The 26,997-nt window shown below is 51.1% G+C and overlaps 1 protein-coding gene across 1 annotated transcript; it reads left to right on the top strand.

Moving 5' to 3' along the window:
- Positions 1-135: 135 nt before the first annotated feature.
- On the top strand, positions 136-26,997 carry CA5A (carbonic anhydrase 5A). Its single transcript, XM_040253721.1, has 8 exons — positions 136-331; positions 2,576-2,773; positions 14,939-15,057; positions 17,982-18,077; positions 18,187-18,249; positions 21,822-21,977; positions 24,571-24,737; positions 26,772-26,997. The coding sequence occupies exons 1-7, from the start codon at positions 175-177 to the stop codon at positions 24,712-24,714; spliced, it is 933 nt and encodes a 310-aa protein (XP_040109655.1). The 5' UTR covers positions 136-174; the 3' UTR covers positions 24,715-24,737; positions 26,772-26,997.

Below are 26,997 nucleotides of genomic sequence, written 5' to 3' on the forward strand. Positions count from 1 at the left end.
CATCTGGTAAGTTGGGGCGGGCATGGGTTGAAATTTAACCATCAGTGCTTTGGGTGAGGTTCTACAAAAGAGGTGGGCCACCCCCACCCCACCGCTCGGCTGTCCTGCCTGAAGTGAGGGCAGAGAGTGGGGAAAGCCCCTTTGGTTGTTGGGTCCCCTGGGAACAGAGGCAAGATGGTCAGGCCCCCAGTGCTGGGCTGGAGTCATCTGAAGTCCTCAGGCCTGTCTCTCCTGGCCAAGCAGATATGGGGCACCCTCCGTAGCCACTTGCTAAGGCCGGCGCGATGTTGCTCGCAGGTTCCCTGTGCACAGAGAAGGAGAAATGACGCTTGTAAGTAGAGCCTCCGGTCTCCCAGATACAGACTCCTGCGCTGTGTGTCTCATGTTATGGCGTCTTTCAAAATAGGAGATGGTTGGAGCCAGATGGCTTGGGTTCAGATTTCTACTCTGTCTTTCCCGTGGGAGATGTGGGCTGGTCCTTAACCTCAGATCCATCAGGAGGGTGAGATGCTTGGAACAAGGAGGGAGCAAGTGACAACCCCCTCATACACACACGAGACAAGCTATTATTATTCAATAGAAAAATTCTGCCCTCCCAGAACAAGCCATACCGGCCAGTTGTTAGGGCTCCAAGCCCTAGCAGAGAACATCTCAGTAAATTTGATAAATAGGCCGCCAGCCAGTTCCATCCAGAGACTGGCCCAGGTCAGCCTCAGCTTGGCAGTGGTGTCCTTGGTGTCCTGTGACCTTGGACTTGCCCCTCCCTCTCTCTGGCCCTCAGGTTCTTCCTGTGTCAAATACAGGGCCTGCAGGTACCCCTAAGTTCACCTCTGACGTCAGTATTCCACACTTTCCAGGTTAGGACAGTTGGCAGAGCTTGGGCTTTGGAGCTAGCCTCCGTGTTGGGCATTGGTGACACTTGTCAGCAGGGAAAGCTGGCAGGTTGCTTCATCTCCCCAAGTCTCAGTTTTCTCATCTGTAAAACAAGATGATGAAATCCCACAGGGGGCCACTTGGAGATGAAATGACTCGAGCAGGAAGCCTGGCACACACTGGACCCTTAAAAATCCTACATTAGTTGCTCAGTCGTGTCTGACTCTTTGTGACCCTCCGGACTCTAGCCCACCATGCTCCTCTGTCCATGGGAGTTTTCAGGCAATACTGGAGTGGGTTACCATTTCCTTCTGCATGGGATCCTCCCGACCCAGGGATCAAACTCACGCATCCTATGTCTCCTGTGTTCCATGTGGATTCTTTACCCACTGAACCATCAGGGAAGCCCAAACATTCTTACTTTTTCCAATTTTGCTGTGGGTCTGCATCTGAGGATTATACTAAAATCCCCATCTCTCTGCTGTCCTCAGTCTCTCCTGGCTTTATACTCCCACCAGCTCTGTGTGATAAGTACCATTAAGACCCATCTTTTACAGGTGCTGAAATTGAGACTCAGAGAGGTTAAGGAACTTGCCGAGGGGCACACAGCCACAGAGTGGTGGGGCCAGGACTCGGGTTCAGGTGGCCTGATGCTCTTTATGGTCACCGAGTATAAAACAGGAGCCAGGTGTGAAGACATCTACAGTTACGTAAAGAAAACCAAGGCGCAGGTCCACTTTGTACTGAGCAGTGCTTTTGGTTTTTTGAGAAGCCTTGAGTGTGTTTCTCTGAGCTTGGAGGAAAGTGCCAGAGGCTGAGCTCTACATCAGCCAGAGCAGCTGCCTCTGGGAATCCAGACCCTTCTATATGGTTTGAAACTTGCAGGGAGTCTGGGTTGGGCCTGGCGTTCTGCATCTGCAGCCAGGCAGTGACCCACCTTGTGTGCCTGCTCAATCATGTCAGACTCTGCCACCCCGCGGACTGTAGCCCATCAGGTTCCTCTGTCATGGGATTCTCCAGGCAAGAATACTGGAGTGGGCTGCCATGCCCTCCTCCAGGGCATCTCCCCAGCCCAGGGACTGGACCCGCCTCTCTTATGTCTCCTGCATTGGCAGGCGGGTTCTTCACCACTAGCGGCCACCTAGGCTGGGGACTCGACCTTGTGTGCTGTGTAACTGAAAGCCTGGGAGTTGCGTGTGCCAAAGCTTCTATTCCAGGCCCTTCTGAGCAGGGTTTTCCCTGGATCCTGGGACTTTGGTTTCCCGGAGGACCCTCGGGTTTCCTGTTCTCTGACTTGTAGCAACCCCCATGGGTCGACAGTCCTCCTCCGCCTGCCTCCTTGGGCTGGGCTGGGCTGGACCCCCGCCCCCCACCTCCCCGGCACAACTCCCTGTGACTGCGCTGCGACAATGACCACAGGTCAGAACGACTGCGCGCAGCCACAAGGCCACGGCGAGCTGCACTCCCCGCGAAAAGGAATCGGTCCTGGGCGTGGTCCCGGGGACGAGATGGAGTGAAGGCCCCGCCTGTAAGGGCGGGGTTATGAGGCCGAAGGTCAGGTGATCCCAGGCTCCACGTGGGGCCAGGTTCCCCAGTGCTGGCTCCTCTGGGACCAAGTTTGCGAGTTTCTGCCTCCTCGCTCTGAGGCTGGAACGGCGCCCATACACCATGAGGGTCTCCTCTTCCCTGTCTCTGCCCCCAGTGCACCCCGTCTGGAAGGGTTCAGCCTCCGTGCCAGGGGGCACCCGGCAGTCCCCCATCAACATCCGCTGGAGGGACAGTGTCTACGACCCCCAACTGAAGCCCCTGGGGGTCTCCTACAACGCGGAGGCCTGCCTCTATGTCTGGAACACCGGCTACCTCTTCCAGGTGGAATTCGACGACTCTACCGAGGGATCAGGTGAGCCTGAGAGGGGGTCTGGGCCCCTTGCTCCTGTGAGTCCTGAGAGTGGGTCACAGCAGAGTGGGGAAGGCTGGGGCTGGCCGCGGGGATGGACAGAGTGACGGTCACTCTAAAGCTGGTGACGCTGACCAGCTACGTTGGTGTCACATCACTGGGGGATGAAAGGGAACAATGAGGTCCTCCCCTGAGGGTTACATTCCAGGGGCTGGAAGGAAGAAACTGGGAGCTAATAAAACATAAATACATTACACTCTGAGGAGAAGAGCAGAGCAGGGTGGAGGAGAGAGGCACGGAGGTGGGGAGTCCTGGAAGGAGAGGAGGAAGAATTGTGGCCAGGCGTCCAGGGTCTGGGAACCTCATTGGTCCTCGCTCAGAGTGAGATGGGCAGTGACGTGGCTGACATCCAGCTGCTTCAGGAAGAGGTGGGGAGCAGGGTCGAGCAGGAGGCTGTGTGGAGTGCTGGTGATGGAGGCTGCGGGGCAGGGCTCAGCATCCTCCCAAGGAATCTGGTGACCATCTCACTGAAGCCTCACTGGGATGCCTTACAAGTGTAGGGTGGGGACTCTGTAGGTTTGGGAAGTTTCCTTCCACTGCTGTTTTACTTGGCAAGATTGGCTGTACTGGAATTTTTTCAGCACCTAGGCACATCATCATAAGCCTTGTTTACGCTAACCATGTGTTCTCTCTCTGGGAATAAGGAATTTATGACAGGCAGAGGATGCTCATGTGACAAGCCCCCAGTGAAAACATGGAGCATCAAGTCTCCCGTGGGCACCCCTGGTGGGCAATGCACCACGTGTGTTGTCGTAGCTTGTTGCTAGGATTCAGGGCATCCCTTGTCACTCCAGAAAGGACCCTGGAAGCCTGTTCTCCTCCAGACACTGCCTCGCCCTATGCTGATGTTGCTTGCATCCTTTCTCTGTAATACGTCTTAGCCATGCTTATGACTTAGTGTGCCAACTTTTCTCTGCCTTTGTTGGTCTGTTCCAAGACTAGATTCCAAAGGAGAAGCTAAAGTTGGCTTTTCAGGTTTAATATGCTTTGTATTTTTTTTTTTCAATTTTGTGCAGCAACTTTGAAAAACAGACTCTACCGGAGTTCTGGGAGTTGTCCTAGGGAACTGTCAAACCTGTAGACCCCCAACACAGCCCCCAGACCCAAGCCCTCTCCAGGCCAGCCCTCAGTCCACCTCCTCCCATACACCCAGTAGTCTTGTTCACTAACCCATCACCCCGCTGAGGAAGGGAACGCCACAAGGGAGGATCACTCTTACTGGACACTGCAGGTGCTCAATAAATTGGAGGATAAACCATGAATGAAAAGTTAAAGGTATGAATGAGCCAGGCAGAGGGACTGGTCGGTGAAGGAACACCCAGCCTGACCCTCCCCAACTGTGATGGACCGATGGTGCAACAGGGGACGGGAGCCCTTTCTCCCTGTGCCGGGCCCTGTGTGCTTCTCACACACCGTGACTCAGTTTTGTACATGGTGTCCACAGTGTATATAAGTCAACCCCAATCTCCCGATTCATCCCACCTCCCCTTCCCCACTTTGGTGCCCATATGTTTGTTCTCTCTGTCTGTGACTCTTTTTCTGCTTTGCAAATAAGATCGTCTATATCATTTTCCTAGGTTCTACATATATGCATTAGTGTACGATATTTGTTTTTCTCTTTCTGACTTACTTCACTCGGTATAACAATTTCTGGGTCCATCCACATCTCTACAAATGGCACTATTTCATTACTTTCTATGACTGAGTAGTATTCCATTGTATACATGGACCAAATCTTCTTTTTCCACTCATTGATCAATAGACATTTAAGTTGCTCAACACAGCATTTTTTTTTTGAAATATATTTTGGAGTGGCTTTTTTTTTTTTTAGTGCCTTCCATTTTATATTTTCAAATAAATTCATTTATTTATTTTAACTGGAGAATAATTACTGTACAATATTGTGATGATTTTTGCAGTACATCAGCATGAATTGGCACAAGAATACATGTGTCCCCCCCATCCTGAACACAACATCCCACCTCCCTCCCCACCCAATCCCTCTGGATTGTCCCAGAGCACTGGCTTTGGGTACCCAGCCTAATGCACCATCAGCACAGCATTTTTAAAGGCCAGGTAAGGGAGAAGTGTCTCAGGGTCTGTGATCAGCTTGTACACAATTCTCTGATCAGCTGATGATGGTAAACCCTTAGGCTCCAGTAGGTCTGGGAACTGTGTGTTCAATTCAGTTCATTCAGTTCAGTTGCTCAGTTATGTCTGACTCTTTGCAACCCCATGCACTGGAGCATGCCAGGTCTTCCTGTCCATCACCAATTCCCAGAGCTTGCTCAAATTCATGTTCATTGAGTCGGTGATGCCATCCAACCATCTTACCCTCTGTCATCCCCTTCTCCTCCTGCCTTCAGTCTTTCCCAGCATCAGGATCTTTTCCAGTGAATCAGTTTTTTGCATCAGGTGGCCAAAGTACTGGAGCTTCAGCTTCACCGTCAGTCCCTCCAATGAATATTCAGAACTGATTTCCTTTAGGACTGACTGGTTGGATCTCCTTGCAGTCCAAGGTACTCTCAAGAGACTTCTCCAACACCACAGTTCAAAAGCATCAATTCTTTGGCGCTCAGCCTTCTTTATGGTCCAGCTCTCATATCCACACAAGACTACTGGAAAACCCATAGCCTTAACTAAATGGATCTTTGGTGGCAAAGTAATGTCTCTGCTTTTTAATATGCTGTCTAGTCATTAATCTGTTGCTTTTCTTGGTCATTGCTTTCCTTCCAAGGAGTAAGTGTCTTTTAATTTCATGGCTGCAGTCACCATCTGCAGTGATTTTGGAGCCCAAGAAAATAAAGTCTGACACTGTTTCCATTGTTTCCCTCATCTATTTGCCATGAAGTGATGGGACCGGATGCCATGATCTTCGTTTTCTGAATGTTGAGCTTTAAGCCAACTTTTTCACTCTCTTCTTTCACTTTCTTCAAGAGGCTCTTTAGTTCTTCTTCACTTTCTGCATAAGGGTGGTGTCATCTGCATATCTGAGGTTATTGATGTTTCTACCCACAATCTTGATTCCAGCTTGTGCTTCATCAAGCCCAGCGTTTCTCATGATGTACTCTGCATATAAGTTAAATAAGAAGGGTGACAATATACAGCCTTGATGTACTGCTTTCCCTATTTGGAACCAGTCTGTTGTTCCATGTCGAATTCTAACTGTTGCTTCCTGACCTGCATACAGATTTCTCAAGAGGCATAAAATATGAAAAACTCCAAAGGTCGCTTTGGACTTTTGTGTGTGTATTGTTAAGATACATTTGACAAAATAATTCTGATTCCCCAGGGGGAAAGGGGCTGGTGGTTGAGCTTCGTACTCACTCTGCCCCCTGGTCGGCAGAGCAGCCAACACCCTGACCGAGATCCTCACCAAAATCACATGCCGGGGATGTGTGAGTCCAGGGGAAATCTTGGCACTGTTTCTCGAAGGGGGAAGGTATGCTGGACAGACAGACATGCAAACACTCCCTTTCACAATCACTCCCATTGGATGAACGACAGCACGCCACAGACAGACCCCACAGTGGAGGCTCTGAGCATCTTCATTCTATGTAAGGAGGAGGCTGGGGGCAGGACCGGCGGGGTCTGGTTCAAGTCCAATTCCCCCTGATCCTAAAGCCAGCATTGCATCACTGTGTCAGCTGAGTACTGACACGTCCAGGCACGGCTGGTCAGAACCCTGCCTCCCCCAACCCTTCCTTCCTCTGAGCGAGTTTTTTCCAGGAGAGGGATTCCCAAATGGGGGACGATGGCGCCTGCAGCATGGGCCGTCCCCCAGCAGAGCAGCGCAAGGGGCAGCACCTCGACCCCCACGACTGCCACGTCGGGCCCCCGCTGATGGTCATCACCCTGTTTCAGTCACTCATGTGGGGTGAGCCTGCCTGGAGCAGGAGAGAGCCGAGAGGGGAGGACCCCAGGGGTACTGGGGAGGAGAGAGGCACACTCCCCAATTCTTCTGGGAGCCCCCACCTTGCGGTTGAACCTGGGCTGACCCTGGCCCCCCTGATTCTGATCGCTCTCAAATTGAAGGCTCTTGCACCCTGTTGGAGCCAGGCCTCTGCCTTGACCGGGTCCTGACCCCCGGTTTCTGGCTCCTCCACTCCTCAGTCTGGCTTGAAGGGCCCCACCCTGTCCTGCCACAGACCAAAAGAAATATCTGGGTGTCTCTCCCCGGCCATATAAATTAGTTGGATAATTCCCCCCGTGGCCTGTGTCCACACCCGCCAATCTGCTTTCACTTTACTTGTCATTTTCCCCAAAGCCCAGTTTCCTCTGCCTTTCTCTCCTGCTCAATTTCACATGCTGCTCCCGCCCTCCAGCCTTCAGCCCCCTCAGTTCAGACTTGCTGTCTTCTTTGTTCACCTCGAATGGAAATTGGGAGCTGCCTGGAGCAGAGGAAATGGAAAATGCAGCTGAAAGGTGGGAAGAGCTCAAAAAAGTTCTGCAGTAAGAAAATGAAAATCATTTTCTTGGGAGTGAGACACTCACATGATTTTTTTTTTTTTTTAACACATAGACAGAAAGGGAAAGACTCGGGGCAGGAAGGGAGGTGAGTGGAGAAGGACATGGTGCAGAAGTGGCCATGCACAAAACGTTCACGTTGGTCAGGTCACGCCAGCAGGTCAGCGTAGGAGCCCCAGAGACCCAGAGCCGAGGCTGAGGGCACTGGGGTTCCACGGGGAGGGACAGGCGTGCTCGAGATCAAGGCCTGCCAGCAGCGATGAGCAACAGAGCTGGAGCCAGTGGTTCTTTCCAAGGAATGTGCGGCTGAAGGCCAGAGAAGGAAAGCTGCCGGCAGGGAGGAACACAGCGCCGGCTCCAAACAGACTCGTGGTCACACCCCACAACCCCCTCACAGGCCAGGCCCCCCTCATCTCAGCTCCCGAGAGACCCTCTTCTTAAGGAGTGACAGTGCCACTTCTACCCGATGGGCAGTATAGGTGCAGAAAATGGGGCTGAAGGTCAAGGGCCAAAGGCCATAGGTAGATCCTGCCGCTCCACTCCTAGTGGAGACGCCTGTGTTCTCTGAACCAGGTCCTAGCTTATCACCTGCGGTGACTTTTCTACCGCCAACAAGTGCATCTGAATGCCTGTTACGTGAGTGTCGGAGAAGGCACTGGCACCCCACTCCAGTACTCTTGCCTGGAAAATCCCATGGACAGAGTAGCCTGGAAGGCTGCAGTCCATGGGGTCGCTGATGGTCGGACACGACTGAGCGACTTCACTTTCACTTTTCACTTTCCTGCATTGGAGAAGGAAATGGCAACCCACTCCAGTGTTCTTGCCTAGAGAATCCCAGGGATGGGGGAGCCTGGTGGGCTGCCGTCTATGGGGTCACACAGAGTTGGACACGACTGAAGCGACTTAGCAGTAGCAGCAGCAGTACGTGAGTGTGTGAATCAGGGTGTACTTTTCAAGGCATTTAGTTCCACCTGCCCCTGTGCAGGAGGCCAGGGTGGCCCTGCCTCATCCTCTGCATCTCCAGCACTTAGCAGAAACTGTGGCACATTGTAGGAACTCAGAGAATATATGTTGAATGAATGAATGATTTTCCCTTCTTATGCTTTGTGGCTGGTCGAGCGCCCTCTGAAGGACACTCTCTTAAAATACATTTATCCCTCAAAGTCTTTACATGCAAGTCCTATCTTGGGGGTAATAGTGGCTGTTTCTGATGACGGCAAATCTCCACCTTGATGATGAAGATGGCGACCATGATGTTAGTAATAACAGTGAGACAGTAACAATAACAGAAGCTGGCTCCACTGCTGGAGCTCCTCCCGGTGCCAGGCGCCAGGCCGGGAAACATTTTGTAAGGGCCAGCCATGTTCTGATGGGGAAGGCGTCATCGTCATTGTGCAAATGTCAGGTCTGAGGTGCAGAGAAATAAGACCACTGTGCAGAGAGACGCTGCTTGAAAGCAGGGGCTGTGCTCACGCTTGCCTGGCTTCAGACCCAGAGTCAGTATGCAGTGATCCCAGAGGTTTGGCCCCAAGAGCAACCTGATCTGCCGCACTTCTGGATTTTGGAATTCTGGGGTGGGGTTGTGCCCCTCAGCGCTGGCCCCAAGTTGTGGCTTCTGCTTACCTGGAGAGAATGACAAAGGCCTCCCTGATCCAGAGAACACTTAGATCATCAGATGCGCTAAGATGTTAAATCCCAGGGGGGCACCGAGAACAGGCTGATTCTCAGTGCCACTGAGTTATTTGTCATTCTAAGTATTAGTCGCTCAGTTACGTCTGACTCTTTGCAATCCCATGGACTATAGCCCGCCAGGCTCCTCTGTCCATGGGATTTTCCAGGTGAGAATACTGGAGTGGGCAGCCATTCCCTTCTCTAGGCACTCTTCCTGACCCAGGGATCGAACCTGGGTCTGCCACACTGCAGGCAGATTCTTTACCATCTGAGCCATCAGGGAAACCTGCCCATTCTAAGTAGAACATCTCAAACTGATCCCATTGAGTTAATTGCAGTTTTGATTAAATAGAACATCTCAAACTGATACCATTGAGTCATTTGCAGTTTTGATTAAAGAGAACATCTCAAACTGTTCTCAGACTTATTTTAAGCCTTAAAACAACTGTGCCTGCCAAACGACCTGTTTATCCTGGTCAAAGCACCAAAGTACTAATACATGGCTGTTATCAGCAGCTGTTATGAGAACAGAGACAGTAGGTCTGGGCTGGGAGTCAGGCTCCAACATCGCTGTCCTTGGGGATGCAATTCCCCAGCTGTGTGTTGAGCACCTGCACCTGGAGCCTATGGGGGGCAGGGAGGGGGGAGGAGAATGTGGGGGTGGGCGGAGAATGCATGGCTTCCAGTCTGTGAACAGTGGCGCTGCTGGTGGAGTCCTGGGGCTGGCAAACTAAAAGCCCCCTTGTCACAGATCGAGCTCATCTTTTCAACTGTTTTCTTGAAGGGAGTTACTCTGACACTGTCATTATGAAAAGTCACTAAGATTATTATTATTATTATTATTGTTTCCAAGGAAAACCATTCAATATCACAGTAATCCAAGTCTATGCCCCAACCAGTAACACTGAAGAAGCTGAAGTTGAACAGTTCTATGAAGACCTACAAGACCTTTTAGAACTAACACCCCAAAAAAGATGTCCTTTTCATTATAGGGGACTGGAATGCAAAAGTAGGAAGTCAAGAAACACCTGGAGTAACAGGCAAATTTGGCCTTGGAATGCGGAATGAAGCAGGGAAAAGACTAATAGAGTTTTGCCAAGAAAATGCCCTGGTCATAGCAAACACCCTCTTCCAACAACACAAGAGAAGACTCTGCACATGAACATCACCAGATGGTCAACACTGAAATCAGGTTAATTATATTCTTTGCAGCCAAAGATGGAGAAGCTCTATACAGTCAACAAAAACAAGACCAGGAGCTGACTGTGGCTCAGATCATGAACTCCTTATTACCAAATTCAGACTCAAATTGAAGAAAGTAGGGAAAACCTCTAGACCATTCGGGTATGACCTAAATCAAATCCCTTATGATTATACAGTGGAAGTGAGAAATAGATTTAAGGGCCTAGATCTGATAGATAGAGTGCCTGATGAACTATGGAATGAGGTTCATGACATTGTACAGGAGACAGGGATCAAGACCATCCCCATGGAAAAGAAATGCAAAAAAGCAAAATGGCTGTCTGGGGAGGCCTTACAAATAGCTGTGAAAAGAAGATAGGTGAAAAGCAAAGGAGAAAAGGAAAGATATAAGCATCTGAATGCAGAGTTCCAAAGAATAGCAAGAAGAGATAAGAAAGCCTTCTTCAGCAATCAATGCAAAGGAAAACAACAGAATGGGAAAGACTAGACATGTCTTCAAGAAAATTAGAGATACCAAGGGAACATTTCATGCAAAGATGGGCTTGATAAAGGACAGAAATGGTATGGACCTAACAGAAGCAGAAGATATTAAAAAGAGATGGCAACAATACACAGAAGAACCATACAAAAAAGATCTTCATGACCCAGATAATCACGATGGTGTGATCACTCATCTAGAGCCAGACATCCTGGAAAGTGAAGTCAAGTGGGCCTTAGAAAGCATCACTACAAACAAAGCTAGTGGAGGTGATGGAATTCCAGTTGAGCTATTTCAAATCCTGAAAGATGATGCTGTGAAAGTGCTGCACTCAATATGCCAGCAAGTTTAGAAAACTCAGCAGTGGCCACAGGACTGGAAAAGGCCAGTTTTCATTCCAGTCCCAAAGAAAGGCAATGCCAAAGAATGCTCCAACTACCGCACAATTGCACTCATCTCACATGCTAGGAAAGTAATGCTCAAAATTTTCCAAGCCAGGCTTCAGCAATACGTGAACTGTGAACTTCCAGATGTTCAAGCTGGTTTTAGAAAAGGCAGAGGAACCAGAGATCAAATTGCCAACATCCACTGGATCCTGGAAAAAGCAAGAGAGTTCCAGAAAAACATCTATTTCTGCTTTATTGACTATCCCAAAGCCTTTGACTGTGTGGATCACAATCAACTGTGGAAAATCCTGAAAGAGATGGGAATACCAGACCATCTGACCTGCCTCTTGAGAAATCTATATGCAGGTCAGGAAGCAATAGTTAGAACTGGACATGGAACAACAAACTGGTTCCAAATAGGAAAAGGAGTACGTCAAGGCTGTATATTGTTACCCTTCTTATTTAACTTCTATGCAGAGTACATCATGAGGAACACTGGACTGGAAGAAACACAAGCTGGAATCAAGATTGCCAGGAGAAATATCAATAACCTCAGATATGCAGATGACACCACCCTTATGGCAGAAAGTGAAGAGGCACTAAAAAGCCTCTTGATGAAAGTGAAAGAGGAGAGTGAAAAAGTTGGCTTAAAGCTCAACATTCAGAAAACTAAGATCCTGGCATCCAGTCCCATCACTTCATGGGAAACAGATGGGGAAACAGTGGGAACAGTGTCAGAGTTTATGGTCAGATGGTGACTGCAGCCATGAAATTAAAAGATGCTTACTCCTTGGAAGAAAAGTTATGACCAACCTAGATAGCCTATTCAAAAGCAGAGACATTACTTTGCCAAAAAAGGTCCATCTAGTCAAGGCTGTGGTTTTTCCTGTGGTCATGTATGGATGTGAGAGTTGGACTGTGAAGAAGGCTGAGTGCCAAAGAATTGATGCTTTTGAACTGTGGTGTTGGAGAAGACTCTTGAGAGTCCCTTGACTGCAAGGAGATCCAACCAGTCCATTCTGAAGGAGCTCAGCCCTGGGATTTCTTTGGAAGGAATGATGCTAAAGCTGAAACTCCAGTACTTTGGCCACCTCATGTGAAGAGTTGACTCATTGGAAAAGACTGTGATGCTGGGAGGGATTGGGGGCAGGAGGAGAAGGGGATGACAGAGGATGAGATGGCTGAATGGCATCACTGGATGGCATCACTGACTCGATGGACGTGAGTCTGAGTGAACTCTGGGAGTTAGTGATGGACAGGGAGGCCTGGCGTGCTGCGATTCATGGGGTCGCAAAGAGTCGGACACAACTGAGTGACTGAACTGAACTGAACTGAACTGAAGATTATTTTATCCAGGGTGGCTGCCAGTTGTTTTAAACCAACCCAGTTGTTTTAAACTGAGTTCCTAATTTTGCTAAAGAAAGGACAAGTTTTCAGCTTTAATTCCTCCACAAAAGCCAAGGGCTGGACTTTCAGGCAGGCCTGGGTTGAGGTCGCTGGTGGACCTGGCGCAGGTGACTAGGCTCCTGTGAGTCTCAATTTTTTCATCTTGAAATTGGGCCAGTAGTAGCTGTTTGCAGGGTCATTGTGAGGGGCGGTCATTGGGGAAGGTGGGGGCTGTGCATGATGCTTAGTGTATAGCAGGCATTTGGCAAAGGCTGACTCACCCATGAATGGCACTCGGAGCACGTGCTGGCTGTCCACCAGGTGGGACAGGTGGGGGTATGCAGTGCCAGGACACAGGAGACGCTGACCATTGAGAACCGACGGGACCCTATCCTCAATCAGCCGCTTCATCCCATCGCAGAGATGAGCGCTGTAGCTGCTTGCTCTGTGTCCTTTGGTGCTTCCAGACGACCAGGTGTTCTGCTAAGAAGTTTGTGTTTAATCCTTGCAGCATCCCTATGGAGTAGTTGCTAGGATCCTCCCCATTTTACAGGTGTGGAGACTGAGGCTAGGAGCAGTTTGGTAACTGGACTGAGATCACTGCGTTTGGAGGTGATGGTGCCAGCACCGACCCAGTGCAAACCCCCGACCACTGCAACAAAGGACACTGTTCTCTGGTTTTGAAGTAAAGACACCGGTGCCCGGCTCGTAGCTGTCTGTGCCCATCCATCTATCTTTACAGACATGGTTCCAGAGAAGGAGGAGGAAGAGGCTTGAGGTGTAGAAATGGGACACCCGAGCTTGTACCGGAGCAGCTTCTGTACCAGCTGGTGCTGCTTCTCTGCTGAAATGCGTGTGAAGGAGGGAGGCCGACAGGCATCGCAGTTACAGGCTCCCGCTGCACCTCCGCCGGCCGGCCACAGGGCGCCGCTGCAGCCCAGCCCAGCACCAACGCTCCTCGCACGGTGCTCTGCTCCCGATCCGCACCTGCAGGTCGCAGAGCTGGCAATGGGCAGCAGCCGCGGGGTGTGCTTGGTCCCACCCAGAGGTGGCCGCCGCCCACTGACAGATGACCAGGTGTCGGAGAGAAGAGGTCCCGCCGCCGACAGGAGCTCGTCTTCCCTGTGGCCTGGATTCCAAAGCTGACCTCTGTCCAGTCTCTTCCTTAAATGGCTGCCTCTTTGGGAAGCAGGCAGGAGGGAGGCCCCTTGCAAGAGGCTAGCCTTGGAGGGTTCTGGGGGCAGCTGGATGCGGAAGGCAGGGGAGCAAGCGGAGGATGGGGTGGGGAGCAACCGTGGGCTTCATGATTTACTGTGTTTTTATATAATAATTTGTGGAGCAAAGAGTTCCTTCTCTGTGTGCTTACTCCTTATTTACAGTGAGATAGAATGTGTGTGTTCAGGAGAATGAAGTCATAGACTCTCATGACGAGGTGCCCATAACAATGTCCTGGAGCGGCACACTCACTTTCAAGTGAGAACAGATCAAGCGCAGAACCATGGGCTGAGTCTGTTGTCTGGTTCATGGTTCAGTGCCTTCTGCTACCAACACCTTCAGAGGCAAAAGCACTCAGAAAGCACCCTAAGCCCAGTAGTATCTGACACTTGCAATAGCATCTGTTGCGTCACTAAATATTTTCCCTGCTTTTGATGCATGGAGGAGCTGATACCAGCAACCCCCCACCCCCACCCCACACTCTGCCAGTGTCTTCCAGACTCATCCCAGGATCCCAGCATCCCAGGGTGCTCACCTCAAACATGGGTGGGATGTCCAGCAGTTACCATTACATTCTTGCACTTGGTGGTGGAGCTCTGTTAGGAAAGTGCAGCTGGAGACGGGCTAAACCCTGTGCATCGGAGCCCTGCCCCACCCCCGTGACCTCGTTCAAATGCAGGCTCCCAGCCCCGGCCCTGGACCTCTGGGGCCCACAGTTCAAGGATGAGCCCCCGTATGTCACGATCACAGCTCTTGGGGAGGCTCTCCGGGGATCTAGAGTGACTTAGACTGTGGTTATCTGGTGTGGCTGGACCGAGCAGGGGCTGCCTGGAGATCAGCCCTGGTGGGAAAGTAGTGCCTTGTAGCTCAGAATTTGTGTATTTAAACATCTTGCTCATTGCATATTAGCTTATGAAATTATTTGGTGATAGAATTCTGTCTGCCATTCTTTCATTCAAAAGGCATCTCTCTCTGTCTCTCTTTTTTAACTAAAGGAAAATTGAAAAGTCTTACAGGACTGGCACGCATCTCAGAAACGGTTTTTCTTGCCTTCCTGCTGCCTGCCCAACTGCCATCTGGTGGCAGCTCCGGACTCTGCATCTCTCCCGGGTTCCCCATGAGTCACTGGGGCCCACCGGGGCCAGGTGACTTGGGACAGACAAGCTCCCACCTTTCAGCTTGGGGTTTCAGCAACACGGATCTCTCAAGAGTGACAGAGTGCGACCTCAGTGTCGTCGGGGTCACAGCAGCTCCACAGTCTGACAAGCAGACTAACACCATGTCCACGGCTTCACTTTCCAGGAATCAGCGGTGGCCCCTTGGAAAACCACTACAGACTAAAGCAGTTCCACTTCCACTGGGGAGCAATGAACGAGTGGGGCTCAGAGCACACTGTGGACGATCACGTGTACCCCGCAGAGGTTCGTAGCAGCTAATACGTGGGGGCCTCCCGAGGGCCTCGGTCACCTGAGGTCAAGTGACCAAGCATCCTGGTTGCTCAGAAAGGATTTCCTGGGACATGGAACTCAATGCTCAAGCCAGAACCATTGGCCACCCCATCCATTCACTCTCAGGACTATCCTTAAGAGGAGAGTAACATTAGCACTTTCACTGACTGAAGGAAGAGACTGAGGTTCTGAGTGGGACTGTAACTTGCCAGTCAGAAGGCTGGGTTTCAGGAGACAGTCTGTGCCCTTAGCTCAGCCTCGCTTGAGGCTGGTCCACTGGGGACAAGTTACCTGTCCTTAGAGGCATTTGAGGCCTTTTACTGAGAATAGAAAATCTTTACGATAGAAATTACCTCCTTGAAGTGATATTTGGGACATTCCAAAATGGGAGTCAGGAAAGAAAAGGAGCAAAGACAAAGGTCAGGAATTGAGTTTGAGGTGGTAAGTGGGGCCTTATAGATGTCCTCCCAATATTTTATTATGAAATTTTTCCAACTTACCCCCTCCAAAAAAAGAGAAAGAACTGCACAGTGAGAACCCGTAAAGTCGCTCGCCATATAGATCCTGTGTTGATATTTGCCGTGTTCACTCTATTTCACCCCCATCCACCCACCAACCACCTGGCTTTCTGATGCATTTCAAGTTCTGGACTGTCTCTGTCGCCATCATTATGGAAGTAATACTATAGAACCAGAGTCCAGTCAGACCAACACCTAAACATTGCTGTGATCACACAGCCAGAGGTGGCCTCTGGGGACAGTTGATAATTAGGGAGTGACATTATCGCTCAAACAATTAGTGATTGTTATAACTTCCCTGGCAGCTCAGAGGGTAAAGCGTCTGCCTACAATGTGGGAGACCCGCGTTCGATCCCTGGGTCAGGAAGATCCCCTGGAGAAGGCAATGGCACCCCACTCCAGTACTCTTGCCTGGAAAATCCCGTGGACTGAGAAGCCTGGTAGGCCACGTCCATGGGGTCGCAAAGAGTCGGACATGACTGATCGACTTCACTTTCACTTTCACAACTGCACACATTTTTACAAATATAACAAAAATGAAGGAATAATGGCTTGTAACACACCTGCTGTCAGCAAGCCACATTCCTCCTCATAACTGTTCCTGCTCCTTGGTCTTCAATGAGCAGCTATTTCAACAGAGGAATTTGCTGCAATGTGCTCATCTATGAGTCGGACACAACTGAGCGACTTCACCTTCACTTTTCACTTTCATGCATTGGAGAAGGAAATGGCAGCCCACTCCAGTGTTCTTGCCTGGAGAATCCCAGGGACGGGGGGAGCCTGGTGGGCTGCCGTCTATGAGGTCACACAGAGTTGGACACGACTGAAGCGACTTGCAGCAGCAGCAGCAGCAGCAGGAGCCGGATTAGAGCTTGGGACCCACCAGAGCCTGACTGTCCCTGAGTCAGGTGGGCAGGGGCTGCGAGGCTGTGCTGGCCATGCCATTGGCCCTGGTTGGAACAGGCCGTTACCTGTGGGGTTTGGAAGGCAAGGCCAGCCCCCTACAGCAGGGTCTGAGAAGGAGGTAGGCTCTGGGCAGGGCCCCGAGATTTCTTCTATTTCTGGAAGACCCCACAGGACAGTGGGTAGGGAGTTCCAGGTGAGACATGGGAGGACAGAGGGAACCCATGCCACTCTCATGGTCCCCAGTTTGTGTGGTCAGGAACAGTGGGACTTGTTGGCAGTGAGGTGCCACCTGGGCCCAGCACCCCAGCAGGGCTCCCCATGCCCTCGAGTCCATCAGCCGACTGGGGGAGGGTCTTGCCGAGCATGAGAGGCTGGAGGCCTCTCTGGGCCGAGTCCTCATGGTCTCAAGGCCTGGGTCAGGGTTCAGAGAAGCCTCCACCACCGCATACGCTGCAGCAGGAAATACCAACACTCAGGCCCCATCCCGGTTCTATCACACAGAACCCAGGGGTCCTGGCTCTGCCTCCTGCTCACCAGTGCCCCAGGTACGCCCATTCCCCCAGCCATCCCCTGCTGATTTAAATCCCTATCATCTGGCCAGCTGTGATGCCGAGTTCAGACTTAGGAAAACCAGTGGAAGGTGTGAAGAATAAGGAATTCTGGAGAGGGTGACAGAAAAAGTGCCATTTGGGTGGTGTACTCACATTTAAAATTATCCTCTGTTTATCTGAAACTCAGATTCAACTGAGAGTCCTATGTGTGATCTGGCAACCCTGGTTCAAGGCTGTCCGTGTGTGCGTGTACTTAGTTGCTCAGTCGTGTTGGACTCTTTGCCACCCCATGGACTGTAGCCCACCAGGCTCCTCTGTCCATAGGATTCTCCAGTCAAGAGTACTGGAGTGGGCTGCCATGCCCTCCTCCAGGGGATCTCCCCAACCCAGGGGTCGAACCCAGGTCTCCCACATTGTAGGTGGATTCTTTACCATCTGAGCCACCAGGGAAGCCTGAGCTATCTGAGTGGTAGCAAATAATCCAACCACCCATGTGTGTTTGACAGAGTCAAAGCGAGCCTCCTTTCTTTTCCCCTGAGAACTAAGGCTTTGCTTTCTGGGGTTTGAGTGAGCCTGGTCTGGGCGAGGTGGCACTAGTGGTAAAGAACCCTCTTACAGGAGACGTAAGAGACACGGGTTTGATCCCTGGGTCGGGAAGATCCCCTGGTGGAGGGCATGGCAACGCACTCCAGTATTTTAGCCTGGAGAATCCCGTAGACAGAGGAGCCTGGCGGGCTACAGTCCACAGAGTTGCAAAGAGTCGGACATGACTAAAGCGGCTTAGCACGCATGCACGCACACGCACAGGCTGGGCGACCCGGCCTGCAGCCATGAACTCACCATAGCCGCACAGAGAGGAGCGAGGATTCGCCTCTGGCCTCTGCTACCTGGTGACGGGGGACTCTCTCCTGCTGGGTTCCAGCTGCACTTGGTTCACTGGAACGCTGTGAAATACCAGAACTACACAGATGCCATGACGGGAACGGACGGCTTGGCCGTGGTAGGCGTATTTTTAAAGGTAAGTGGGCCGGGGCGCAACTATCCTAGTGAGACCTGCTTTCTAGGCATGGTCTCCTTAGGATGACATGTGCTTGTCACCCTGTCCCTGGCCCTGTCACGCTGTACAGGTGGGGGCCCGCCATGACGAGCTGCAGGAGCTGGTGGCAGTCTTGCCGGACATAAAGCACAAGGTAAGCTACGCACTTTGAAATCGGCATAACCAAAAGAGCAAAATTGCTTAGAGTAATGGCTCCTTTGCAAAGAAAAACAAACAAACTAGTTGGGAGAGAGGAGCAGTGCTGAGGGGGTCTGAGTCTGGTCCTGAACCTGGGGCTCCCTGGGGCTGATGCCAGCTGTCTCCAGCTGGCTCACCCACCTGAACGTGTTCCTGTTATTCCCAAGTCCTCCCCACTGGGTGTAATGGGGTATTCCAATACTCAGCCACTCAGGCATCATCTTGAAGATTTTTGCCTCATCTGCCGCCAGTAGTACTGTTAGTTATGTAGTATTTTTCATGAGATTAATCCACTTCAAAATTTTTAGTCTTGTCCCAGGCAACAACCTCAACCAAGTGATAATGTTAGTTTTAAAACCAATTGAAATGAATTCCCAACTATGGCCATTTAAGAATGTCCACCAGCAAACCACCTGGCCTCCTTAGGGTCAGCCCCATCCCAGGATAAGAGGGAGGTGGGGGGAGGGGGTCCCATCCGGACCCAGCACAGCCCAACAGACAGCACAGCCAGCAAGGTACCAGCTGAGAGAGGACTTTGATAGAGAAATGGAAATTCCTGTACAACTTGCAGTTTATTTTTTCAGTGCCGAACAAAAGAATTCAGAGAGGGAAGGAGTCACCACATGGTCCTTGGCCGTGGGGACGGATGGGGCTCTGACGTGTCTTGACAATGGCCAGAGTGACTCCAGAGGGGAGCTGGGGACCAGCCCTTCCTCGGAGCTTTTCAGGGGCCGTTTGATCTGTGCGGCACACTCCCCTTGATGTTGGCCTCCTGGGACCAGAGCAGCTTGCTCCCCCGCTGCCCATGTGCCAGCTCAGGAACTTGGCAAGGTCGAGGTGCTGGGAGCCTCCTCCTCGCTGGTCCGCAGCCAGAGGAAACCTGGACTGTTCCCTGCAGCGTCCACCCCCCAGGCGTGGGCCCGCCTCCTGGTGGGAAAGAAAGAGCTGCTGTGCGGGGCTGTGTGCTAAGGGGACCGCGCTTCTCTGAAGGCTCTGGGCAAACACACAGGCGAAAAGGTGCCAGAGGGGGTGAGGGAGGAAGCTGCTGGTCCAGTTCTGGTCCTGATGCTTGTCCCGGGGCCTCAGCTTCCTCAGCTGAAAAATGAGATTTAGAAGCCTTGGAGGGCAAGGGTCTATGCCTCGTGGGTCAGGAGAGTGACAGCTTGAGTCATCTGTCAGTCTGCACTCCCTCCTGGGTACCCCAACGTCTGGGTGGACTTCGCACATTGGTGGCAGTAAGGGTCACCTCCGTGAGGTCCAGCTCTGAGGGATGGGGCAGGCCTCCTGTAGCACCTGAGTCCTGCCGCTGTTTGGTCACATGGCTTTGGAGAGGTCTTTTCTCTCTGTCTGAATCAGTGAAACAGACATAAAGGCTGGTTCTGGAAATCCAAGATGAGAGCCTCAGAGGGCATCTGGCAGGTCAGCACCTTGGGACCAGGGTCTGGGGGGAGGAGGTCTGAGGGGGTTTATCTCCCCCCCCCCACACCTGCTGGTAGGACTTTCTGCATTTTGTCCTGTGTGCATATGTGGCCTGTGCCCTTTAAGAACTGAGTAGAACATATGGGGGAATATTACTCAGCCAGGTAAAGGAATGAAGCACTGACACTGGCTGCAACAGGGATGGACTTTGAACACATCATTCTGAGTGAAAGAAGCCAGATGCAGAACTCCCCAGGTTATGTGATGCCATCTCTAGGAAACGTCCAGAATGAGCAGATCAGGGAGCCTGCGGCGGGGTGGAGGTTAGGGGATGTGACAGCTTAAGAGTCTTTACTGGGGCTCTTTCTCTCTGGAGCTCTGTTTTTATGAATGTGTTCTAGAAGTGACTGTGCTGAGGGTTCACATGTCTGTGAACATGCAGCCTTAGGACTGTGCACATTAGATGGGTGGGCACCACACTACAGGAATGTCGTTTCCGTGACGCCCTTTAAAGTCGTTGACTAGACACTGGTTACAAGCCATCCGCTATCGCTTTCCTCCGTTAGAAGTGCATTCCACAACAGCAAGGAGTGGGTCCACCTTGTGTGCTCCGGTAGCCCCAGCAGCTAAGATGGGTTTACCATGGGTGCTCATCGAATAGTTGAGTGGGCAAGTGACATGGAATCCCTCCAGTCACTAGGAACCTGGAGACAAGTTTCTGTCCTTTCTAGAGCATGGAAAGCAAGCCAATATGAATTCTGAACACGGGGCTCCCAAGCATGGTGGCATGAGCTGACGGGGCAGCCTGGAGCACTAGGCTGTCCTGGTCCATCAAAGCCTCCCACCGCCACCGTGAAGAGAAGGAAAATTCTGATATGCGTCAGGGAATCTGGCCAGCGCAGCGTGTCCTCCCTCGCATGTGTGATTGCATGACTGTCATGTCATGGAGGGCTGCTTTAAAGAGAGGATCAGCGGTCTCAAAAGTGTGATATTTTCTGGTGTAGCCACTACGGAAAATGGTCTAGTGGTCCCTGAAAAATCTAAACATGGAGTTACCATGGGGTCCCACATTTCTACTTCTGGTATATCCTCGAGTCATTAAAAGCAGGGACTTGAAGAGATATTTGTACACTCGTGTTTATAGCAGCTTTATTAACAGCACAGATGTGGAAGCAACCCAAGTGTCGGTTAGTGATGATGGATACACAGAACATGGTCCATTGGCACAGTGGAATATTACTTGGCGGTAAAAAGTGGGAAATTCTGGGACTTCCCTGGTGGTCCGGTAGTTAGGACTTCAAGCTTCCAGTGCAGGGGGCCCAAGTTTGATCCCTGGTCAGGGCACTAGATCCCACATGCCACAACAAAGAATTTGCATGCCACAACTAAAGATCCAGCATCTGGTGCAGTTAAATTTAAAAATAAGTAAACAAATATTTTTAAGAGGAGGGAGGATTCTGACACAGGCCTCAATACAGATGGTCCTAGAGGACATTGTGATGAGTGAGATAAGCCAATCACAAAAGGACAAATCCCATATTATTCCATCTATACAAGATCCCTAGAGGAGTCACATTCATAGAGACAGAAAGTAGATGATGAGTGCAAGGGGCTGGGGGAGGAGAGGAGAGCTGGAGAGGGGAGGAGAGCTGGGGGAGGGGAGGAGAGCTGGAGAGGGGAGGAGAGCTAGTGTGTGGTGGAGATAGAGTTTCATTCTGAAATGCTGAAAACCTTACACAGGGTGGGATGGTTGCACAACAAGGTGAAGGTACTTAACCCCTCTGAACTGTGTGTCTTAAAAGGCTAAAATGGCACATTTTGTGTTGTGCATGTTATTTGACATCAGCCTTGAAAACTGTGATATTTTCACAGCCAAGGTGTAGGAAAATTGAGTAGCTTTAAAAGAAAAGGGGCAAACCTGCGTGGACACCCCTGCTCAATGCGGAAGGCCACGCCCTCTTGTTACAGTTTCCAAATGTGGCGCCGCGGCCATGGCCTTTATTCCGGGGATGCACTCCGCTCCAGGCCAGTCACTGAGATGAAGCCGAGCACGGTGCCCCCTTTCTGGCCTCCTCCACCCACCTGACAGCTCACGGTCTCCTCCCCCAGGACGCGCGAGCAGCCCTGGGCCCCTTCCAGCCCTCCTGCCTGCTGCCTGCCTGCCAGGACTACTGGACGTACCCGGGCTCTCTGACCACGCCGCCACTGTCCGAGTCGGTCACCTGGATCATCCACAAGAAGCCCATCGAGGTGGCTCAGGACCAGGTGAGTGGCACCTGTATCCGGCGCGCGGGGCTTCATGGGGATCCCTGTTTTGGCAGTTTCACTGAGACAGTGTGAGCGAGCATTGTGGGGTTTCATGCTTTGGTGCATTTTTGATGTTCCTTCACAAGAACAATTTCCAGTTGAAATAGGAGCTCGTGGGGGTTGAACAGAAGTTCCCAGTGTTGCAGCTCTTCTCCTGACCTAGAGATACTGGTGTGTGAGAGGGAGATGGAGACAGAGACAGAGACAGAGAAGGGCAAGAGACAGACAGAGGAGAGAGAGACAGACAGACAGACAGAGACAGAGGCAGAGAGACAGACGAAGGGAAATAGACAGAGATGAGAAGGGGGCAGAGGGTGGTGGACGAAGGGGAACAGAGGCGGGGACAGACAGTTGCGCTGAGCACCTTCTAATCTTTGGGGTCAGCCTCAGGTGTGGTGGGCTTCGTGGATGATAGTCGCTGGGGCAAGGCCGGCGCCTGCTTCTTGATCTCCACTGGGGTAAAGCAGCTTTACAGAACAGAAGTGATATTATCATTGGGACATGGGTCCTTGCTCATTCAGGGACCTCTGTGGGTATTTGCAGATGAGTCAATTAGGCAATAAAGGGATGTCATGGATGAGTGCTGGAGAGCTGTGAAGGAAGTAGGGTCACTGCAGGAGAAGAGGAGGATTAGGGTCTGTCCCACTTCTTTGGCCAACAGAACAGTAAGAACTCACACTGTGATAAGAAGTTATAGAATATAAAGGCCCAGAGAAAATTCCAGAGGGCTTGGATCAGTCAGCTATTGCTGCAAAATGCCACGTAACAAACCACCCCCAAACTCAACAGCTTAAACAAGCATTTATTTTTCCCTACTCACAGTATTTGGGAGCTAGGACACTGTTTTAGCCGAAGCTGGGCATTGGGTCAGGCCGTGTCTCTCACGGTTCTTGGACCAGCGGCCACCCGGGGCTGCTTCTCATGGCACAAGATAGCAATGAAAAGGAAGGCCAGCTCACACACGCACGTTTATGGCCTCTGCTTGTGTCACAGCTGCTCCTATCCTGTTGACGAAAGCAAGTTATGATGGCCAGGTCAAGGCCAGAGGGGCGAGGAGGAGGCGAGTACCTATTTGCTGAGTGATGCCCTAAGCTGTCACACAGAGGTGCACCAAAAAGTTAACCCTGGTTATCCCAGGGTCACAGGTCTGCAGTGGTTCTTATTTTCTTTCTCTTCCTTTATTAAATATTGTGTGTCTGGGTATATGTGTGTGTGTGTGTGTTAGTTGCTCAGTCATGTCTGACTCTTTGTGACCCCATGGACTGTAGCCCACCAGGCTCCTCTCTCCATAGAATTTTCCAGGCAAAAATACTGGAGTGGGTACCCATTCCCTCCTCCAGGGGATCTTCCCAACCCTGGGATCAGACTCTGGTCTCCTACACTAGCAGGCGAGTTCTTTACAGTCTGAAGCAGTAGATATTACTCATATACTTTTTTCAAGTTGAAGTATCTTTTTCTCCAGGAATGTCCAGAATCTGGAGAAAGTCTGTCTGTCTAGAGCAGAGTTCCGACAACTGTGCAGCAGGCATGCTCCTCTTGCCCAGCCTCTGCCCGGGACAGACATTTCTAATCGATCACAGCAGTATTCACCACCTTGGTTTCAGCTGTGCACTTCCTGAGGGCTCTCTATGAGCACTTGGATGTCCTTGCAGCCTTTCGCTTCTGTAAAACATCCTCTTATTTAAAAGTCATAAGATGGGACTTCCCTGGTGGTCCAGTGGCCAAGACTCCACACTCCCAATGCAGGGCGTCAGGGTTCAATCCCTGTTCAGGGAACTCGATCCCACACGCCACAGCTAAAGATCCTGCGTGCCACAACAAGGATCAAAGATCCAGCATGCCGCAGCCAAGACCCAGTGAAGCCAAATTAAAAAAAAACCCTTGAGAAGATGCTGTTGTGTGTGTGTGTTCCGTTGCTTAGTTGTGTCCAACTCTTTGTGACCCCATGGACTGCAGCACACCAGGCTTCCTGAGGTGATGCTGTTTGCTTTGAAAGATTAAAGGTGAGATCAACTGCCTTATGACCCAGCAATCCCACTGCTGGGCATACACACACACACACAAAAAAAAAGGTGAGATCACCAACCTTCCCACAGAGTAGAACTGTTACAGACATGGTTGAAACTGGCCATCCTCACCAACACCCCTCTGTTACTCAGCAGATGTGTAGTCAACACCCGTTAGGAGTCAGATGTTACAACAGAGAGGGTGGGCGAGTGGGGGGCGGGGGGAGGCGACACAGCGCAGTGGTCATAGTCACTGCACGCCGCTGCCCAGCAGGAGAATAGAAACCTCAGTCGATAGTTTTAAGGCAGGGTGGTGAGTATCACATAAAAATGCAGGGTGGGGTTGGGCGGCTGTAGAGGCAATATGAGCACCCGCTGGATGGCAGGAAAGAGCCTGAAAGGACATTGCTGTTCTGCCACATTGTTTTCATCATACAGGGCCGTCCCCAACTCAGTCTGGGAGGGCCCTGCCCAAGACAGGACAGGCACAGCGGCCGGTTCACTCCGTGCCTGCACCCAGTTTACATCGACACCCTCCCTTCCAGCTGGCCGCGTTTCGCTCGCTCCTGTTTTCTGTGCCTGGCGAAGAAGAGAAGACGATGGTAAACAACTACCGCCCACTCCAACCCCTGATGAACCGGAAGGTCCGTTCCTCCTTCCAGGCCACTCACGAGGGAGCAAGACTCTAAATTCACTCTGTCCACGCTAACAGGTAGAACTGACTTTAACAAGAGAAAGGACTGTTTCCTGGGCTTCACGGTCCAATCGTGTGTAACCTTTGAAATTAAAAAGAGGGCAAAAGGTTATGATTTCCATCAATGTGCTTTGCAGTTGCAAGGAAAAAAGTGGCTTCAAAGAAGCTTGAGCATCCCAGGGAATGGAAGTCTGGGACATGGGATCTCTCAGAGGACTCTCAGCAGTGCCCAGGCCTCAGGGGCTGTGCCGGCCCCACTGACCGAGGTCGTCCACCCTGCCCTCTCTTAGGTCCACAGTGTCCTCTTTCCAGACCGCCAGCACTTGGCAACACCGAGCCCGGGACTGATGTCCTTCCTTCCCAATTCCAAGTTCCTAGTGTGCCAGTGTCCTGGGCTGACCGATGATGCAACCGGTGACCAACACGCTGTGGGTGCGGGGTACCCAGCAGGGCCTGCCTTTTTTCCCACAGCGCTGAGACTGGAAGTCCAAGATCAAGTGCCAGCTTGGCTGGGTTCTAAAAGGGTCTCTCTTGGCTTCTTGTTGTGTCCTTGGGTGGGTTTTTTTTTTGTTTGTTTTTTGTTTTTGGTGTATGCACACAGAGAGAATTCTCTCTCTTCCCCTTATTCTTTTTCAAATATTTATTTTCTTTGTTTATGTATTTGGCTGTGCCGGGTCTTAGTTGTGGCCCTCAGGATCTTTGGTTGTGGCGTGTGAACCCTCAGTTATGGCATGTGGGATCTAGTTCGCTGACTGGGGATCGAACCTAGGCCCCTTGAATTGGGAGCGTGGAGTCTTAACTGCTGGACTACCAGGGAAATCCTTCTTCCCCTTCTTATAAGGCCACCAACCTTACCAGGTTAGGACCCCACCTGTAGGACCTCACTTAAGCTTAAGTGCCTCCTAGAAACCCCTTAAGTACCCCGCACCCACAGCTTGTTCGTCCCCAGCCACGTCATCGGTCACAGCAGCCCCAGGACACTGACACGCCAGGAACTTGGAATTGGGAAGGAGGGACGTTAGTCCCGGGCTCTGTGTTGCCAAGGGCTGGCGGTCTGGAAGGGCGAGGACTTAGGGCCTCAACATGTGAATGCAGGGGACACAATTCAGCCCATAACGGTCACAAACTGCGCCGGTGGGCGGGGCAGGGGGGCTTAAAACATGCAACAACAGAAACTTACTGAGTCAGAGTCTGGGGGCCAGAAGCCCAGCTGAAGGTAGGGCTGGCTGCTCCAGAGTCTCTAGTCGCCTCTGCCATTTTCCAGCTTCCAGGGGCATCCGCTTCCTTGGCTGGCAGCCCTTCCCCCATCTTCAAAGCCAAAAGGAGTTTGACAAAGTGTTTGCTTGGGACATGTCGCCATTTAATTGTGGTCGTTCTGCGGGGTGTGTCATGATTTTTCACTGTGGGTTTGTTTTTTTTTAACTGTGGTAAAATCCACATAGCATAACGTTACCAACCTCACCACCCTTTAGTGCACAGCTCGGTGGGCTGAGGTGCGTTCACAGTCGGGCAGCCATCACCGCCGTCGGCCTCCAGAACTTTCTCACCTTCTTAAACTGAAATTCCGTCCCCACTAAACACTAACTCCCCATGCCCCCTACCCTAGTCCCTGGCACCTATCGTCCTATTTCTGTCTCTAAGGTTTTTAAAAAATATTTACTAATTTATCTGCCTGCGCCAGGTCCTAGTTGTGGCACACGAGATCTTTGGTTGCAGCCTGTGAACTCTTAGCTGTGGCGTATGGGGTCTAGTTCCCTGCCCAGGGTTCGAACCCGGGCCCCCTGCACTGGGAGCAGAGCCGCTGGAGCACCAGGGAAGTCCCCTGTTGATAAGATTTTGACTGCTATATGAACCAAACATAAATGGAATCATGCAATATTTGTCTTTTTGTGTCTGGCTTATTTCACTGAGCATCATGTCTTCAAGATTCATCATACGGTGGCAGGTGTGGGAATTTCCTCCCTTTTTAAGGCTGAATAATATCCTAGCATGACTGAGCGGCTGAACTGAACTGAATATCCTAGCTGATAATGGTATTTTTATTTTTTGTAGCATCACACACATTCCCCTCTGGTAGAGATGAAACTCCACAAAAAACTTCATCTTGTCATCTTCCAGCTTTACCTGACTCTCAAGTGAACACTGAAAAACAGCCCAGACAAGAAAGCAAACATTCATCCACCTAGCAAGGTGCAGTGATACCCTCCATTTCATCTAGGCAGATAAAGAATAAATAGACTCATCACAGTCCATGAATAGCATCTAAGATCAAGGAGAA

Source organism: Oryx dammah, unplaced genomic scaffold (assembly GCF_014754425.2).
Source record: "Oryx dammah isolate SB20612 unplaced genomic scaffold, SCBI_Odam_1.1 HiC_scaffold_13, whole genome shotgun sequence".
Lineage (NCBI taxonomy): Eukaryota > Metazoa > Chordata > Mammalia > Artiodactyla > Bovidae > Oryx > Oryx dammah.

Bases quoted from the DNA above. Each gene is read 5' to 3' on its own strand.
- CA5A (XM_040253721.1), top strand. From the start codon at position 175: ATGGTCAGGCCCCCAGTGCTGGGCTGGAGTCATCTGAAGTCCTCAGGC. The intron at 18,078-18,186 runs GTAAGTGGGCCG...CACGCTGTACAG, and splicing joins TGGTAGGCGTATTTTTAAAG to GTGGGGGCCCGCCATGACGA. The intron at 18,250-21,821 runs GTAAGCTACGCA...CTCCTCCCCCAG, and splicing joins TGCCGGACATAAAGCACAAG to GACGCGCGAGCAGCCCTGGG.